Here is an 18,242-nt window from a genome sequence, read left to right on the forward strand (position 1 = left end):
CTGCACAGTTCACCTGTTTTTTTTAATGTCATCTAAAACTATTTTGTTTTTTTATGCCATATGTGTTATGTGTGTACACCAGGATTTTTCACATGAATTGACAACAATTTCTTTTTAAAGATGTGCACATATTGGAAAAAGTATGGGAATACCAATCAAATAAAAATATTTATTTAATTTAATTCAGTCCCAATTATATGTATATGTATTTTTTTAAGTCAATTGTGCTGTATGAAATAATGCCGGTGTCTTTGTGTAGCTGAAGTGAAGAACAAGAAGAGTGTGTGTTGTGTGCTGGATGATATTGATGATGGTCACAAAGTGATGTGGGGTGCGCCCTAGCAGCACATCATGTTTTGCACACATTGTCACTCCAAATCCTGATGTGCTGCCACGGTGCGCCCTGACGACCACACCGCTGACCTCTGACCCCCCTCCCACCATCCTCTCACAGTGTGTGAATGTGAAAGAGATCCAATAGGCTTTACTAGAATTTTCCATTCAATTTTCAATTCAAGTGTTAATGATGGTCTTGTTTTTATTTCTTTTTTTTCTACAGGTTACATGACATTTGGGGTGTCATTTTTGGTAAGATGCTTGAAATTTTGACATGTATGGCTATTATAGTAATTTTTATTTCTAGCACCAGTATCTAATATTGTAGTGCAGAGGGGCCATATTATGCCTAGGGTTTGTGGTTTTTTTTTTGGTTCCATGACACATGTACAGAAAAACACGAAAACACGAATATGGTCCACCACCCCCCCCCCCCCCCCCCCCCCAAATGGCACCTGTGTTTTTTCTGTTTGATTTCTGATTTTAAACATGTGAATAGTCTTTGCCAGGATACACATGCTCACAAGCATTACATTTTTAAATATGTTAATTATTTAAAAGGTGACAACAGTTAGAATATAATAAGAACAAACCACATTATAAGAGGATGTCTTTGTCAACTATAATCACAACAGTAGCATAACTCGACCCTCATGAGATTAATTATTTTGCGTGTTTGATGTTTTTAAACATCCAGAGTGGCATATTGGCACCCCGCACATCCTTAGATTTTTCAATACACAATGGAAAATGTTTGGACACTCCTGTTTGTAAAGCCTCATACTTAAGATAATGACAATGTATTTCATAATAACTTTGTTTACTGCTTGAAAGTGCTTACCCTTATGGAAATGTATGTATATACATATTTTTTTTTATAGTTGCTGTTCTTATCAAACAATGCTTAACAATCTGTGTTGAAGTTGCATTGTGTTTGTGTGTGTGTATGGTGTGTGTGTATGTGAGAGTGAGATGGAATCCTTTCCCAGTCCCATTTTTTTTCTTTGATTTTAAAACATGCATATTTTAATTAAATACAAAAAGTCTGCATACTGGAAAAAAAATCACTTTTCAATGTTTATTGTGATTCTTGTGACGGTGATCCTCAGATACCAGCCTGAAGCATTTTATTTATTTATTTTTTGCATGATTTTATTATGTTTTCACCAACGTGCTGGATGAAGTCAATGTAATTTTTGTGTGTCCGGCTTTAGCAGCACATCATTACTGGTATTTTGTTGTTTGTGCATTGCCAGTATGTTGTGTGCTGCTCCTGTCAGACACACACACACACACCTTTTTAAAAAACGAAAACATTTCTATCTTCACTATTTCATTGAGAATTTATTAAAAATATTACAAAACCTAAATTTCTCACTCATTTTTTAAAATTTCGGATTTTATATTTCAACATCTTTGTTGAGGTTGAAATTGTTAACATGTTTAAATAATGTCACATTTCGACTAAACTGGACAAAGTGTGGGAATGTGTCCACAAGTGGGCAATTTCCTTATCCTCGTTTGACCACAGCAAGCTTGTCTAAACAATATTTATTCCGAAAATGAAAACTCTGTCAAAGTACACCATGTAGAAAATCAGTTTTATGACATAATGTGACTTTATTACACCACAGCAGGGGTTGTCCAAAGTGAGGCCATTTTTGCCCCCCCCCCATCTTTTTATTCTGCATATTGTAAAAATTAATTCAGTAATGAGATATCTAATTAGACATCACACTAAAACAATCTAAAATGCAGATGTTTTCTGCAGATAGTGTAGTGAAAAGTGTTTGCTCCCTTCCTGATTTCTCGTTTTGTTGCATGTTTTTCCACACTTAAATGTTTCAGATCATCAAACATGTTTAATTAGTCAATGACAACACAACTGAATACAAAATGCAGTTTTTAAATGAAACTTTTTAACAGGAAAAAAAAATATCCATAAACACAGCCCTGTGTGGAACAAACATAGCTGAGATTCAGATCCGGAAAGTCTGGAATTGTTATAAATCCATTTGTAAAGCTTTGGGACTCCGGCAAACCACAGTAAGAGCCAAAACATGGAACAGTGGTGAGTGGCCGGCCAACAAAAATGACCCAAAGCGCACAGTGACGACTCATACAAGAGGTCACAAAAGACCCCAAAACAGCCACCAAAAAACTGCAGGCATCGCTTGCCTCGGTCAGTGGTCATGACTCCACCACAACAAAGATGCTGGACAAAAATTGCCCAAGACAAAAACCACTGCTTAACAAAAAGACTTGTCTCAAGTTTGCCACAAATCATCTTGATGATCCCCAATAAATTTTGGTAAAATACTCTTGTGGTCTGACGAGACAATAGTTTATACATCAGGCATGACGGTAACACCGCATTTCAGAAAAAGAACATCACACCAACAGTAAAAGATGATGGTGGCAGTGTGACGGTCTGGGGCTGTTTTTCCGCTTGAGGACCTGGAAGACTCGAGCTGAAACCAACTTGGGTTCTGTAGCAGGACAATGATCCAAAACACACCAGCAAGTCCACCTCTGAATGGCTGAAGACTTCGGGGTGGCCTAGTCAAAGTCCTGACCTGAATCCTATTGAGAATTCATACTGGAAAAGCCTCCAATGTAGCTGAATGACAACAATTCTGCAAAGATGATTCTGCCAAAATTCCTCCAGGAGGCTCATTGCAAACGCTTGATTGCAGTTGTTTCATCACTTATGTATGTAGGTTTGGATTTTGTTTATACAAAAAGTTTCATTTAAAAACTACATTTCAGTTGTGTTGTCATTGACTAATATTTAAATTAGCTTGAGCTGAAAAATTTAACTGTGACAAAAAAAATTGGAAATCAGGAACACATTTTCACACCACTGTATATTAACCTATGTATACTACATTGACAAAATCTATTCGGCGTTATTATGCAAAAATGTCCCCCCGTCTGAACATCTCTAAAAATGCCTTTAGAATTTTAACTAAGTTGCTGTTATTTCATAATAGCTCACCAGGAATTGCATTGCATTTTCTCTAAGAATTAATAACAGAAGAGGGAAAATGTCAAAAAGTAAGACAAAATAAATAAAGAATGATGCCACATTCTCGCGATTGTCTTTGCTTGCTTGATGATGATGACTTGTTTTCAGTGGGGGGGGGGGGGGGTCTTCCTCAAACATCAGCGGGACAGCAAAGGAAGATCGCTGGAGTTCATGATGAGACTGGAGTCCAAGTTCAAGGTATCTACAGCAAAACAAGAGAAATAGAAGTATTTCTTCATGTGTGTGTATAATATTTTTGTATTTTTCTTTAAAGCTAACGTGATAAGCTGATTGGACCCGAGTGCTGCTCCAAAGCGTCACATTTTCAGAAACATAATTTTTGTCTAGTAGTTAACAGCGGACAGAGAATGATATTGCATAGTGAAACTGCATCAATGATGATGCTACAAAAATTGAAGGCACCTTGATCAAAGTTGATCTTTTTGGAGTTGCATGCTTCGCCCATTCCCTCGATGTCCACCAGGTCGCTATTGACGTCCGAGTCGTTCAGGGCACTGAGGGTCACATCTTTACACACACACACACACACACACACACATACTTGATTACTTTCTACCAACACAATGAAACACGTGGGGTTGTTGCTCACCTGCAGTTTTCCGCTTCTTTGTAGTAGACTGGCTGCCCTGCTGGACCATCGCCGTGACAACGTGAGGCGTGGGCACAGATACGGTCGCGGTAGGAGTGCCCGGTGTCGTCATGGCGGCACCAGCGAGGACGGTGACTTTCTTCACTGCCTTTTGTGGGCTTGTAGAGCAGGTTCGATGGCTCTCTTCATACTTCCTCTTCACTGGACTCTTTGTCTGACTGCTGGTAGGACGATGGCAACAAACTTCTAAATTATCTCATATTTTAATTGGAAAGTTAAAAATTTAGGTCCACACATGCACCTTATGGTGGCATAAGAATGAAACTGCAGATCAGAAAGCGAGGTGTTTTCTATGATATTTGTATTTGCCCAGGAAAAGACCCGCGACCAAATGTAAACAGCTTCCCAGCAAACTCCCTTTTGGGGTCACAAACCCACCAGTAAAGAATCACTGGTTTAGGATATCAAAAATAAACATGTTTTGGGAGTTTTATGAGGTTTCATTCTGTTTTTGCCATTGGCTGAAGACCTTGGAACATAATGTGGTGTTTTGTGATATGTTACCTTGTAGGGTTGGACTCAGCCATTGGGTGAAGCTGCATGGTGAGTTCTCCAAGCCTAGTGAAAGCAGCCCCGGCTGCAGAGAAGATTTCTCCAACCTACACACACACAAACATTTTATTGGCTTCAATGTTCTTTTTTTTACTGTAGATGCACCACTTTTAATAGAATGATGGGAGCATTGTTCGGGTCTAACACTATGGAGATAGGAAGAGCATGACAACAAGTGCTACATTGAAAGCTAATGAGGAAGGATGAACAGTGTTGTCATGGATACCTTCTCTGCACTGAATAACAATGAAGACGACTTTAATTGTTAATAATAGAGTTAAATAGTAACAAGCAACCACCCCTCGCCCCCAACATAAAACCTAAAAGCATAGTGATTAATTAGTTAATTAGGGTTAAAATCAAAGTATACACAGCTGCAGCGCGCGTGCAACTGAGGAGCTTGTGTCTCCAGCGACTAGCATGCTAGGTGAGCAAGTTCAAAAAGTTATTCTGTTCCTTCAAGCTACATCTTTGTGTCCGAATGACTTACTTTAGTAGAGGCCGATGTCATCTTGGAGAGAGAGAGACAATACGGCTTGTGTTCAACGTCGTTTTTAGGCGGCAGCTAATATGCTAACAACAATGTAGCCACACGGCATTGAGCAGTGCTATCAATAGCGAGCTAGCTAACAGCTCACGGTCTCTTTTCTGCTGTTTGTGTCGCCATTAGCAAAAGTCCAGCATCCGAGCAAAACGTTGCATATTGATTTGTCTAAATAATGCCTCCACCACAGCAAGAAATATGTATATTTGGATTCTGAAACCGAATACAAGCCGAAGACGTGTGCTGTCTTCGCTGCCCCTCGTAAATGTAACTTAGGTGAAACTTTGCTTCAGATAGAGGGATAACATTTCATAAGAAACAGAGTGAATGGTTCAACTATTAATTTTACTTACTTTTTTTAGATTACTTTTACCAGTAATATAAAATACATAACAGCTAGAAATGCTTCAGCGGTAACAAGAGTTATATTTCCGACATTACCTGAACGCAACGTAAGCTATACTGTACGTCGGTTGGCTGATTTCGCTACAGTCTGGTATCGATCCGATACAACAGGATCAGTATCGAAATTTGTAATCTCATTGAATGAATTTGTGACGTGTGTCACTAATTTATACACACAACAAATATATATATATCCTCTTGCGTTAGTATCGATCCAATATAACACTGGTATCGATTATTTCATATTTGAGTCGATCGACCCACCTCTGAAGGCCACGTGATTGAATAGTGTAGATTATTGCTTTCTTTTTCCTCATGTAGTGCAGAATGTTCTTCGTTCTTATTTTATTGTTCTTATTTGCTTTTTCTGTGTTATTCTAAAGTCCATTAAACATGGAAGACCGAATCATTTTTTAACGTTTCCGTATGCAGTCACATGACTCTGTGTGAACCGTCAAGTGCGTGTCTTCTGTTGCAGTCCTCAAGCAGAAGTGTGTCCATGATGCGTGGATTGATCTGTGCCCCAAAACTGGCCGCTTGTGGATTCGTGTTGAGTGTGTGGGGGTTCATCATGTTGGTGAGTGGAAATTTGTTTTCTCATTAAAAAGTCTGAAATTTCCTGAAATTGCACATCTAACTGTCGTTTTTGTAATTGTCCAAATTACCACCGGAAGGCCATACTTGGGATTTGTTTCATCACACACTCGGCTGTACTGATTGAGGATGTTCCTATAAGAAAGGAAGACACCCAACAGGAGTGAGCATTCCACTGTTCAATATATACCACAGCAGAAAAGTAAATACGGTAAGAATCGCATGTTCGCCCACAGCTCAAACCCCCCACAGAAGATCTATGAGCTGTACGACAAAGTGGCTGTCAACTGCTTCATTGCAGCAGCCATCTACATTGTACTTGGTATCTTCTCCTGCTGTCAGATGACACTCAACCGGAAAAAGGTAATACAAATTTTTTAAGGCTCCTCTCCATGTGACTCTTTCACTTGTAGGAGCTTGACTTGCAATATTGATTGTGGTGAGAATACTTTTTTTTTATTTGTCTTGTTTAGGCTTACCTGGTGCATTAGTGACACCTGCTGGAAAGGAGCTGAAAGTCACAGGAGGCTTACTTTATTTTTAATGATTTTGTTTACTTAACAGAGAGCTGAGCATAATAGAAAAATATATGTATATTCACTTAAATCTGCCAAAAGAACAAATACATTGGATAAGTCAAACAATGGAATTTACTGAAAAAAAAATCATCATGTTTGAATACTACTTTTGTACATTGAAGGTAGCCATCTTTGTAAGTTTATGTCTGTCGTTTGTGATTGGATGCTTTGGAGTTAAACTCGACTCATTGCTCATTTGAAACCTCATTATTAGTCATCACGCTTTGATGACAAAAAAAATGCTGATGTCATGCCTTCATGACAAAATATGCCGATGTCATTCTTCAATCTCCTTTGCATGGCTTTGATCAAAGCGAAAGAATAGGTTTGTGACTGTCACACAAATATTGTCTTCCTAAAACAAAAAAAAAATCTTAGAAAAGGGATGAAGGCCATGGAAGCCAAAATGACAGCAAGTTTCAAGAAAAATCACCTGAGAAAAATCACAGAGAAGAGCCAGTTATCGCCGTATGGTATTTTTGACCTTCTCAACACTCAGAAATGCCTCAAAGATTTTTTTGTACAGCGAGGGATGCTTGGAGATCATATGCACATTTCAGAAGTGAATCAGGTAACGAAACAACCTTATGACTATTTGCATCATTTATCTAAAAAAGATCATACTAATCAGCTGTGTGTCCTACAGGATCGATCTTTAAGCCAAAAGGACAAAGAGAGGGATGACAAGATCAACAACATCATCAAGAGCATTGTGGAGAAAAGCATTGCAGACATTGCAAAGCTGAGGCAGCTCATTGCTCTATGGGACGCGGAGGAACGCTCCAACTCGGATAGTTACATTGACGAGTCCTCGTACGGCAATGTTACTCAGCAGAAAATTAAGGAATATCTTAAGGACTTTTTTAACGAGAGGCTCATGTTTGCCGAGCAGCCCAAGGAGGAAATGAAGGAAGAGTCCGCCATGTCACGTAAGGACGGGGAAGGGCCTGATAGGCATACCTTGCAGTACAACCAGGTGGTTAACAGCAATGAGGAAGCAGGTACTTTACAGCCGTTAGATGATTCTTCTCCCATCATTGAGAAGGCCATGAGTATGATCAACCAAGTCATTCAGCCTATGGTGGATACCATCGAAGTTACCAAAACAGCCGGCAAAACAATTGCTAAAAAAGTCCGGTCAGTGTGGAAGGGTCTAGATAAAGACGCAGACGACACTTCAGAGGACCCGGAAGCTCAATCTGTTTCCTCTTCCATAGACGATCAGGAACCTCCTGAACAATCAAGGCTTGCATCAGCATCTAATGAACCTGCTTCCTCTTTGTCTACAAATAAGATCAAGAGATCAATCTTGGATGAAGATGCGGTGGAGGAGCTCTGCAGGTTTGAAATGCAGTTGACCCCGATGCTGTCGCCCATTTTAGAGGAGACCGGGGATGCCAATTCTTCGGCTTCTTCAGCCAACCGGGAGAAGATGGAAGAATATGGCTCCCGTGTTATCGCCACCGGGGTGGCACGTTCATCTGCCATTAAAAACATGGTACCTGGTAAAGCATTTATGTCTGAGGAAGAGGAAGCAGACAAGTCCGCCTCGTTTATGGACGCCGGGATGACAGGCTCTTCGTTAAATGTAATGGATGAGAAACTTCAAGACGCCTCTGAGGAAGAAGCAAGAAAAGATGGTTGTATGTCTCAGGCTCGATCCACGTCCAGGCTTTTACACCAATTGGATTACACCGGAGAGGCAGGTTCTCCTCTGCCGTGTTCTTCCACTTCCTCTCCCATCATTGAGAAGGCCAGAAATATTATCAGTCACGTTATTCACCCTGTGGTTTACACCCTTGATTCGGCCAGCCAAGTTACAAAGACAGCTGGAAAAACCATTGTGAAAAAAGTCAAGTCCATGTGGAAGTCTCGATCTGGCAAAAAGAAGGGCAAGAGAGCCAAAGGTAATCATGGAGGAAATACTGAGAATGTTCTACATGATGGTAGCTCAAATAAAGAAGATGTAGGAGAAAAAAACGAGGAAGACAGTGCTTTTGATGTGGAGTCACATTCTGGGATTTCAAGCTCAGAAGATGCTGAGCTTGTAGATTCCTTCGATGATCCATCCTCCATCATCGAGAAAGAAGACGTAAGCACATGTGTCAGCAAAGAGGAGAAACATCCAGATATCTCGGAGAACATGGTCGTGGAGGATTTCTGCGCCTTCGAGGGAGAAACGTCCTCTGGGCTTTCCACTCCATTTTTGGAGTCTGTGATGGCTCAATCCCATCCCACTACACCTGCTTCATCCGCACTTGAGAAGGCAAACATGCTCAAGAACTATGAAAAAACAACTCCAAATATCTCGGAGGAAAAAACAGAAGAAGTATTGTCCTGCAATTCTATCGGCTTGTCATCCATTCCTGACAGTAAACTGGGAACAACAGAGGCGGACAAAGTGCAGGCTCAGTCTGGGCTCAGTCTTCTCCAGTCTGAAGAGGATGCACCTGAACACAACATCTATAGTATCTTTGAGAACATCTTCAGACAGGAGTTTTCCAAAAAATTAGAAAGCTCGCTCAGACAGGGACTCTGTGATGCTGTCCGTGTCTACGTCCCTGAAAGGAGTTCCGTGGAATCCTTAGAGAGTGCCGCCATGACTGGCGACCTGATCTGTAATGAAACAAAACAGTCCAAAGACGAGGTTGACAGTTCCTCAATGGGTCTGCAGGATTCACCAGAGACCGGAACCCTGTCTGTACCTTCCTCTTGCAGCTACCAGTTATTAGAAGGAAAACAAAACAAGAAGCATTCATCAGAACCTACTCTTCAAGAAGAGATGCAACCAGGAGCACTTAATTCCAGAAGGAAGTCACTTTGGAAAAGGTGGAAAATGAGCCGTTCAAGGAAGATACGGCCAAATCTTTTGGATGGTGGTTGTTGTCCCGGTTCCACTCTTGACATGGCCACAGACAGCCAAACCACTAAACCTGCCATCACGTCCATCTTGAATAAGGTGAAGTCCATTTGGAAGTAGAGGAACAAGCAGAACTGATGATGTCCACAACACTGATTCAGACCACAGAAGACTCATTTTAAACATGAAACCAGACTTTGGAACTGGTGTGCGTGATGCACACAGTGGCCAATGTCGGTTATCACAGAAAACGAGACAGACTGCTGTACACTGGTAATACTTATTGCAATATTTCTTTATATAAAGAACTACAAATGTTGATTACATAAATCGCTGATGCATACATGAGGTGAAGATTGTCTTTTTTTTATATTGTGATGCTGTTTTCTACACGACTGGGTAAGAGAAAAAGATACGGCAGGTCCTGTCCGTCGTTCTGACTCAGGATGTGGTCTTCGATTTCTTTCAGATCCTTTCTAAATCTGTCAATCAGCTCCAGAGCCGGCCCCTCTGTGAAGTGCTGCTTTGTGTATTGACCCAAAAAAATCTAGCCAAAGGAGAAACAAAGTAGATGAAGATGAAGGTAGTGCTTTTGAACATCAGGAATGAGTGACATACCGCATCGGGTTGTGCTCTTCCAAGATGCCATGTGATTGCCATCTGCACACATGACTGACTGACATCAGGAAGGGTGGCCATGATCATTTCCATGGTAACGGCATCTTTGTCTGACGGGGGTGGCTGTCTCATGGTGCAAGGGGTGTTTGGTATCCATGCACACCAGTCAAACTACAAAAAACCAAAGAGCGTGGGTTAGAAGTGGATCACAATGGACAAGGGTTCCTCAAGGATCTGTTTTGGGTACCTGGCCATTGTTAGAAGCGGCATGCTGGACTGAGCTGGTGAAAATGACGACTGCAAGCAAGGTGGAGAGATCCTCTTTGCTGCTCAGCTCACTAGGAAGACCTGAAATACATTTACAGAATCATGGAACATTCCGGGTTCGGAAAGAATATTGAGTCATGAAAGGAAGCGTAACAGCAGCTTTAATGCTGAGGTTATTTTTGGAAAGCATGATTTTATTTTTGTCTAGTGTTTAGCGCGCAGACCTCACAGCTAGGAGACGAGGGTTCAATTCCACCCTCAGCCATCTCTGTGTGGAGTTTGCGTGTTCTCCCAGTGCATGCGTGGGTTTTCTCCGGGTACTCCAGTTTCCTCCCACATTCCAAAAACATGCTAGGTTAATTGGCGACTCCAAATTGTCCATAGGTATGAATGTGAGTGTGAATGGTTGTTTGTCTATATGTGCCCTGTGATTGGCTGGCGACCTGTCCAGGGTCATTCATTCATTTTCTACCGCTTTTCCTCACGAGGGTCGTGGAGGGTGCTGGAGCCTATCCCAGCTGTCTTTGTGCGAGAGGCGGAGTACACCCTGGACTGGTCGCCAGCCAATCACAGGGCACATATAGACAAACAACCATTCACACTCACATTCATACCTATGGACAATTTAGAGTCGACAATTAACCTAGCATGTTTTTTTTGGAATGTGGGAGGAAACCCTGCAATGCACGGGGAGAACATGCAAACTCTACACAGAGATGGACGAGGGTGGAATTGAACCCTCTGGAACTGGAATCAGGTAATAATCAATAGGCGGCGTAGGAAGGATGCTCCTGCTGTGTGATACTGACCAAAGTTGGGGAGCTCCATGAAGCCCACTTGAGTGATGTCTCTGATCCAGGCTTGGAGCTCTGGGTCCTGATGTACATCTTGGTCAAACTGATAGAACAAGCTCACCATCTGTGATACATAGCTGATGAAGGGAAAAAAAATACTGTAGTTATTGAAGTACCATAACATAGAACACTGCAGTTACCTGTGTATGGCCTCCCACAGCATCAGACTGTGTTCTCGGTAGTAATACTTAGGGAGCTGAGAAACTCCTCTATCAGTAAAATCCAAGTATGGTTGAAGTGAGCGGTAGGTGAGATCCTTGTAGTCCCTTTGGGCCAGAATGAGCAGACCATCACCACCTGTAGACACAACCTACACGACCACCATAATGAACGTCCTCCATTGTTCTCCCATTATCATTTTAACAATTGAATCTGTATCACTATTTTGGGGACTGAATTCCCCCACGTCTCACCCGTTTAAAGATGCCATCTGCAGAGATGAGCTGTGTGCGCCCCCTACAGTTAATCTCCAGTGTGTATCGCTGATGGGGGGCCAGGAGCTGCGATGAAGTAGAGGCCAGTTTTTGTATATTTTAATGCTATATAACATTCATTTTTCTGTGCATATACCTTATAAATAGGATGTACAGCCGGCAGCTGTCTCAGTGTGGCCACACAAAACACCTCCACCACCAGGTGAGTCCTGAGCAGGTGAGATAGCACCTGGAAGATCTGAAACTCAGAGTGACGTACCCACATCTTTGCCAGTAGCCAGGCGAGGTGCGGGTCTTTGGGTAGAAAAATGGGAGTCTCCAAGCCCGGCGTTTGCCCCAGCTAGTGTTAAAAGACCTTAGTCAACTTGGCACTCATTTATACTTACTGGATAATTGGAAGTGACAAATACAAATAAATCTCTAATTTTTTCCCTATTTTTATACTTGAAGATATGAATTCTTGGTACCTGAATAGCAATGGGTATGAGTCCTTGGTCTGGATGTTGGTAAAGAAGACACAGAGGAGCAGCGATGTACTGCCGTTGACCCTTGATTATGTTGCTGGGAAGCCTTTCCATGATGACATAATCTAGTAAAAAGATGTTCCCTGCCTGGACACCAGAAGGATATAGCAGAAGGACAGTCAAGGTAAAATTTCTAATATCATTACCGCAGATGACTGATTGTATAAACGTGACACCTTAAGTTCATTGTCCAGGTTGGTCCTGGGAGGGAATGAGCTCTGCACCATGGAAGCTGTGACCGGAAATTTCTCTGGTAGTTGTTTACATTTGCGGATCATTCTGGGGTTGGAGCCATTCAGGCACTGGTAGCCAAAGAACCAGTCTTCCTTCCAATGATCCATGCAGTACTCTGAATCAAAGAAAGCAACCATTCATTCATTCATTCATTTTCTACCGCTTTTCCTCACGAGGGTCACGGGGGGTGTTGGAGCCTATCCCAGCTATCTTTGGACGAGAGGCGGGGTACACCCTGGACTGGTCGCCAGCCAATCACAGGGCACATATAGACAAACAACCATTCACACTCACATTCATACCGATGGACAATTTACCACAATTAACCTAGCATGTTTTTTTTTTGGAATGTGGGAGGAAACCCTGCAATGTACGGGGAGAACATGCAAACTCCACACAGAGATGGCCGAGGGTGGAATTGAACCCTGGTCTCCTAGCTGTGAAGTCTGTGCGCTACCCGAACTGGAATCAGGTAATAATCAATAGGCGGCATAGGAAGGATGCAACCATTCACACTCACATTCATACCTATGGACAATTTGGAGTCACCAATTAATCTAGCATGTTTTTGGAATCTGGGAGTAAACCGGAGTACCCGGAGAAAACCCACGCATGCACAGGGAGAACATGCAAACTCCACACAGAGATGGCCGAGGGTGGAATTGAACCCTGGTCTGCATGCTAACCACTCGACCCGCCAAGAAAGCAACCATTCCCAGGTAAGGGACAGGTCAATTGTATTTTGTCACAGTGTATACGTTCCATGGATCTATCCTACCAGATATTGGGCTTCGGAGTTTCCAGAAGATTTGTTTGAAATCATCCAGGTTGTTCCAAGAATTCCCGAAACAGATGGCAAGTTTCTTCAGTGACAACTCCAACAAGCTGTGAAGAAGAAGGTACATATAAATGCCTTATTTTCATCACTTCCCGATTATGACTTGTGGTTCAACACTTACGCAAAATGTAAGGAATACTGAAAATCACTCCTCTTCTCGTTGTCGAAACGAACATCTTGGGGCAAATCTGCTTCCGTTTTAGCATCGATACATTGCGGTATCCCTTTAGCCCAAGTTTGCCATCTGACAGACAATATCACTGCAATGTTAGTAAAGGTGATGAAGACTTGTCCGTTCTGGATGAGTTTAGGAACCTGTAACTCTGCTGTCTATCCTGAAGTTCTCTTTTTCTGTGAGCTTGGAGTACATCCAAGGCGTCTTCTTTATGCGTCTTGGCTGAGAAGAACAGGAAGTGCATTTTCTTGTCATTCTTCTTACATATTTATTTATGTAAGTACTCGGGGTGTCACTAGACAGTAGACGAGATCTTAACTTTACTAGTAAGAAAAGTACAACCTTGGATATATCGGACTCGGATATATCGGAAATTCGCTCACAACGAACAGATAAAAAAGAACCAATTTTTCTGTAATGCTTTTCCAATAAAAATTCATTGCATATATCGGATTTTTTATAACGGATTTTGCCTATTTCGGACAAAATCTCCAGTCCCGTTCCAATGCATTTCCATTAAATTTCCCTCGCATATATCGGATGGCCGCATCGTGGCGCTCCGATTCGCCGAATCGTGACAGGCCGCTATACGACGTCATTTGCAGCGTTTGCAGCGTTGCCTGCGCGTCCAGGTACATTGGAAACATAGTCAAGGAAGTGCCTTTTTATAACGGATACAATCCGATTTACGCATATACCGGATATAAATCCGATATATGCGTAAAACTGACATTTTCCGGTATACGCATATAACGGATTTCGCTTATATCGGACAAAACCAGTGGGAACAATTGAATCCGATATATAATATAATTTCTAGTATGCTTCTACTTCTGCCGGTAACATAGTGACTGTAGAGATGATATGACTGACAAAAGGGCTCACTCCGTACATGCCATTGTTCTATGGAAGTAACATGTCAAGGTGCTGAAACCAATGCACAGAGTGAACTCTCTTCCTGTTCATTTTCATTCATTGGGCGGCACCGCAATAACTTCTTCTCCTCAGATTTACTGCTCCATTTCCATACCTGTTCCTTCTCGTATCTCCACCATGACATCTCCCACAAACCAGCGATAACAAGGGAAGATCAGCACTTGGTCTCCAATTGGACTTTTCACCGTGACATAGCGGCAGAACCAGTTATCTTCTACCCAGTATCGTTCCTTTTCCAGTCTGACCAGTAGCAACGGTCCTAGAGTGGTACGGCTGCTTACCTTGTACTCATCCACCTGAGAGGGGGCAGGGTCACGGATTTATGTACCTCCATTGAATATCGACATTGCATGACACACTTACCGCCCCTCGACAGAAATCCAGGCCTGGTTTGTCCAATAGGGTGCGCTCACTCTCCCCCATCTCCCCCACTAGGGTCACATAGATGTAGTTGCTGGTGCCTGAGTATTCTGATGTGCCGGTTGCCACAGTGACGGTGTAGTTTTCCATCTGAGGAGACATTTGTCAACGTATAGCGCATGACACTTTCTGTTAAGTTCACGACATGAAGAATGTCGAGAAAACTGATGAATGCCTTCCCTTGCTGGCCACAGGAAATAGTGCAGTTTTAGGCGTCTTGCACATTTAACAGTCTGGGATCAAGGTCCAATACATTTCATAGGGATAAGTACACGGAAGAAAAGCTGTTTAATCATTAGTGAAAATTATTATGTGTAGTATCCATATGGGGCGGCACGGCGGTCTAGTGGTTAGTGCGCAGACCTCACAGGTAGGAGACCAGGGTTCAATTCCACCCTGTGTGGAGTTTGCATGTTCTCCCCGTGCATGTGTGGGTTTTCTCCGGGTACTCCGGTTTCCTCCCACATTCCAAAAACATGCTAGGTTAATTAGCGACTCCAAATTGTCCATAGGTATGAATGTGACTGTGAATGGTTGTTTGTCTATATGTGCCCTGTGATTGGCTGGCGACCAGTCCAGGGTGTACCCCGCCTCTCGCCCGAAGACAGCTGGGATAGGCTCCAGCACTCCTCGTGAGGAAAAGCAGTAGAAATGTCCATATGGAGTACTGTACTTACTGTGTATTCCTGCTTCCCTCAGAACCTTGAGCCCATTTCCAACTCTTTTTCCCTCTTGCTGCCTTTTATTTCTTCTTCTTCAACACTTCTTCAAGTGTATTCAACACTTTACCTGGTCAGTGCTCTTGCAAGAAAGTAAAGTTTGGGTTTGGCTTTCTCTTCCCTGCTAAACTCTAGAACACACCCCTCAACCATTCCTTTGTGAGGTAGGTGACTGGTCTCAATTTTCACACACACACACACACACACACACACACACACACACACAGATGGGAAATAGGAAGTTCCCGGCTTAGCAGATAAGATCCACATTGCAGAGCTGCTGAGGCCTAGCACCCGTGACGTTATGTAACGACATTCAGCAGCCTTTTTGAGCCTAACATAACAGCTCATTTAAAAAAAAAAAAACAGTTCAATGACCAGACAAGGTTTATTTCAGGACAAAACTGCAAATATAGCTCTGTTATGCTATAAAAATAGATGAATTTAAAAGTAAAATTATTTGTTGTCTTTAGCAGCGCTGAGCCATAGAAGTGTGTTCATGCTAGTGATAAAAAAAAAATGTCACTAATACTGTACTTCTATGATAAACCAAGCTCACCATATATAAAAGAAAACACAGACACGTTAGTCGTCTTTACTAACATATTAAATGAGGAAGCTTTGTTCATGTCCCTCCCTTTTTTTTTTTCGGAGGTCCAAGGCATCACCAACCAATGCCGAGATGAATCAATCACTACATTACAAGCACACACAAGGTTTGAATGTACACATTAAAAAAAAAAAGTACATATTTCTCGCTCCACTAGTCTAACAGTGATTATAATTTGCCTGCAACACTAGCCAGTCTTAACAATCATGTCTTAAAAAAAAAAAAAAACGACAATGTGAGCGGCAAAAGGGTTTCACAAAAATAGAAGCGCTCACTACAAGCCTTAAAAACTAGTTTACTCAAATGTATTTGCATCTCTGTCTATCCGACAGCTTTTATAATACATCCTGTTCTTGTGTTTCTAAGGATGACACACGGCCTTGATTGATTAGAAAACAGCTCAACAAGGTGAAGTTAAGGATGCTACTTGGCTATTATTGCCACTGATTACTAAAGTGCATGCTCATCATTCACCTACTGTATGAACTCAATGGCTTGTACAGGCATTTGTTAAACACATCAATGTTACACTATTCCACTGCAAAGTGCTGTATCTCAGTGTCAGGATCCCATTTCGAACTAAAAAACTTGTTTCTTTTCGGTGTGTTAGTTTTCTATTTGACTTGAAATATCGGATTAGCAGTCTCAAGCATGCATAAAATTTAACTGTTTTTCGCCACAAATACAAAAACACTAAATCTTATCTGAGTAACCATATTAGTGATGTGACCAATTTTTTGTTGATTCCACGTTGGTTCCACGAGTGACAGGAGATCATTTTAAATTTCACATTAAAAATAGAATGTTTTATTCTTTAAAAAAAAAAAAAAAAAAAAAAGGACTTCCCCATCTTCCCACTTTCCCACCCCCACATGCCCTTTAGGTTTCCTGCCGGCACCAAAATAATAACATTAGTCTTTAGCCTTCCAGCACAACATCCACTATTTACATTTGTTACATAAAAAAAAAATAAGACCACAAAAAGAATAAAATAAGTCTAAGGATCAATTAGTTCCAAGCAGTCAGCTGCTAAATTCATGTACTGTATGTGTCGTTTATCACTATGTAACATCTTTTACTCTTGTAGACTGTATACATAGGTACGTATGTATGTATGTATGTATGTATTGTTTCAATGAATGAACAAATGGCAGCAAACATGAGGGCACTGCTTTGAGATCATTTTCTACTTTCTTTGGTTAAAAACAAACTTATTATTAGGCTCCCTGGTCTGTGACTTTACAATAATGGCTCTCAATATACAATCAATTAATTACACTTTATATATGTATTTATGTTCTAGTGTAAGTACTAGGGGTGTCACTAGACAATTGACGAGATCTTAACTTTACTAGTAAGAAAAGTACTACTGACAATATATTGTATTCTAATATAATTTCTAGTATGCGTCTACTTCTGCCGGTAACATAGTGACTGTAGAGATGGTATGACTGACAAAAGGGCTCACTCCGTACATGCCATTGTTCTATGGAAGTAACATGTCAAGGTGCTGAAACCAATGCACAGAGTGAACTCTCTTCCTGTTCATTTTCATTCATTGGGCGGCACGGCGGTCTAGTGGTTAGTTCGCAGACCTCACAGCTAGGAGACTAGGGTTCAATTCCACCCTCAGCCATCTCTTTGTGGAGTTTGCATGTTCCATGCATGTTGATTGGTGACTGCAACTTGTCCATAGGTGTGAGTGTGAATGGTTGTTTGTCTATATGTGCCCTGTGATTGGCTGGCGACCAGTCCAGGGTGTACCCCGCCTCTCGCCCAAAGACAGCTGGGATAGGCTCTTGTCGCTGAATCTGGCGTCATTGCAAACCCTCTTGGTGACATAATTTCTCAAAAGTGACTCGGGAAAAACCTCTCAAAGCTACTTGTTTGGGGATTTAAAAGTGAAAGCACATATTTTCCTGCGCTTTCTGATCTCCCCCGCAACCCTCGTGAGGAAAAAGCAGTAGAAAATGAATGAATGAATTAATTTTCATTCATTATTGTCACAGGCCTAGTGCCCATTAGATAAGAAATGTCGCCTTTTAA

The 18,242-nt window shown here is 41.6% G+C and overlaps 3 protein-coding genes across 7 annotated transcripts; 1 reads left to right on the plus strand and 2 right to left on the minus strand.

Annotated features, from left to right (window-relative positions):
* Window positions 1–1,468: 1,468 nt before the first annotated feature.
* LOC131125979 (BPTF-associated chromatin complex component 1) lies at window positions 1,469–5,383 on the minus strand. Of its 2 annotated transcripts, none has more exons than XM_058068086.2 (5): window positions 5,077–5,383; window positions 4,539–4,633; window positions 3,975–4,192; window positions 3,788–3,892; window positions 1,469–3,566 (listed from the first exon to the last, which is right to left on the minus strand). In XM_058068086.2, the coding sequence occupies exons 1-5, from the start codon at window positions 5,095–5,097 to the stop codon at window positions 3,502–3,504; spliced, it is 504 nt and encodes a 167-aa protein (XP_057924069.2). In that variant the 5' UTR covers window positions 5,098–5,383; the 3' UTR covers window positions 1,469–3,501. The 2 variants fall into 2 exon arrangements, with proteins under 2 accessions (XP_057924069.2, XP_057924068.2); XM_058068085.2 differs by having other exon boundaries at window positions 1,470–3,566; window positions 3,975–4,195.
* LOC131125903 (uncharacterized) lies at window positions 4,797–10,562 on the plus strand. 3 transcript variants are annotated; one of them, XR_013629759.1, is made up of 6 exons: window positions 4,797–5,013; window positions 6,014–6,112; window positions 6,210–6,292; window positions 6,366–6,492; window positions 6,603–7,278; window positions 7,354–7,499. XR_013629759.1 is itself a non-coding variant. In XM_078796216.1 (2 exons), the coding sequence occupies exons 1-2, from the start codon at window positions 7,093–7,095 to the stop codon at window positions 9,685–9,687; spliced, it is 2,520 nt and encodes an 839-aa protein (XP_078652342.1). In that variant the 5' UTR covers window positions 6,619–7,092; the 3' UTR covers window positions 9,688–10,562. The 3 variants fall into 3 exon arrangements, 1 of the variants encoding a protein (XP_078652342.1); XR_009129078.2 differs by lacking the exon at window positions 4,797–5,013 and having other exon boundaries at window positions 5,688–6,112; XM_078796216.1 differs by lacking the exons at window positions 4,797–5,013; window positions 6,014–6,112; window positions 6,210–6,292; window positions 6,366–6,492 and having other exon boundaries at window positions 6,619–7,278; window positions 7,354–10,562.
* Window positions 9,625–18,087, minus strand: alox12 (arachidonate 12-lipoxygenase). 2 transcript variants are annotated; one of them, XM_078796221.1, is made up of 15 exons: window positions 15,545–18,087; window positions 14,811–14,957; window positions 14,542–14,743; window positions 13,652–13,733; window positions 13,458–13,580; window positions 13,277–13,383; window positions 12,441–12,613; window positions 12,208–12,351; window positions 12,000–12,080; window positions 11,720–11,806; window positions 11,447–11,616; window positions 11,262–11,383; window positions 10,433–10,533; window positions 10,186–10,356; window positions 9,625–10,114 (listed from the first exon to the last, which is right to left on the minus strand). In XM_078796221.1, exons 2-15 carry the CDS (start codon window positions 14,955–14,957, stop codon window positions 9,935–9,937), a joined length of 1,890 nt encoding a protein of 629 aa, XP_078652347.1. In that variant the 5' UTR covers window positions 15,545–18,087; the 3' UTR covers window positions 9,625–9,934. The 2 variants fall into 2 exon arrangements, with proteins under 2 accessions (XP_078652347.1, XP_057923950.2); XM_058067967.2 differs by having other exon boundaries at window positions 9,628–10,114; window positions 11,877–12,080.
* Window positions 18,088–18,242: the final 155 nt, after the last annotated feature.

Source organism: Doryrhamphus excisus, linkage group LG2 (assembly GCF_037039965.1).
Source record: "Doryrhamphus excisus strain RoL-2023G ecotype Guam linkage group LG2, RoL_Dexc_Guam_v1.1, whole genome shotgun sequence".
NCBI lineage: Eukaryota > Metazoa > Chordata > Actinopteri > Syngnathiformes > Syngnathidae > Doryrhamphus > Doryrhamphus excisus.

Coding starts and splice junctions, on each gene's coding strand:
- LOC131125979 (XM_058068085.2), bottom strand. CDS start 5,097: ATGACATCGGCCTCTACTAAA. Junction 4,634..5,076: donor TGACATCGGCCTCTACTAAA/GTAAGTCATTCG, acceptor GTGTGTGTGTAG/GTTGGAGAAATCTTCTCTGC. Junction 3,567..3,787: donor AAAGATCAACTTTGATCAAG/GTGCCTTCAATT, acceptor GTTTTGCTGTAG/ATACCTTGAACTTGGACTCC.
- LOC131125903 (XM_078796216.1), top strand. CDS start 7,093: ATGAAGGCCATGGAAGCCAAAATGACAGCAAGTTTCAAGAAAAATCAC. Junction 7,279..7,353: donor ACATTTCAGAAGTGAATCAG/GTAACGAAACAA, acceptor TGTGTCCTACAG/GATCGATCTTTAAGCCAAAA.
- alox12 (XM_058067967.2), bottom strand. CDS start 14,957: ATGGAAAACTACACCGTCACTGTGGCAACCGGCACATCAGAATACTCA. Junction 13,581..13,651: donor GATAGACAGCAGAGTTACAG/GTTCCTAAACTC, acceptor ATTGTCTGTCAG/ATGGCAAACTTGGGCTAAAG. Junction 13,384..13,457: donor CAGTATTCCTTACATTTTGC/GTAAGTGTTGAA, acceptor TCTTCTTCACAG/CTTGTTGGAGTTGTCACTGA.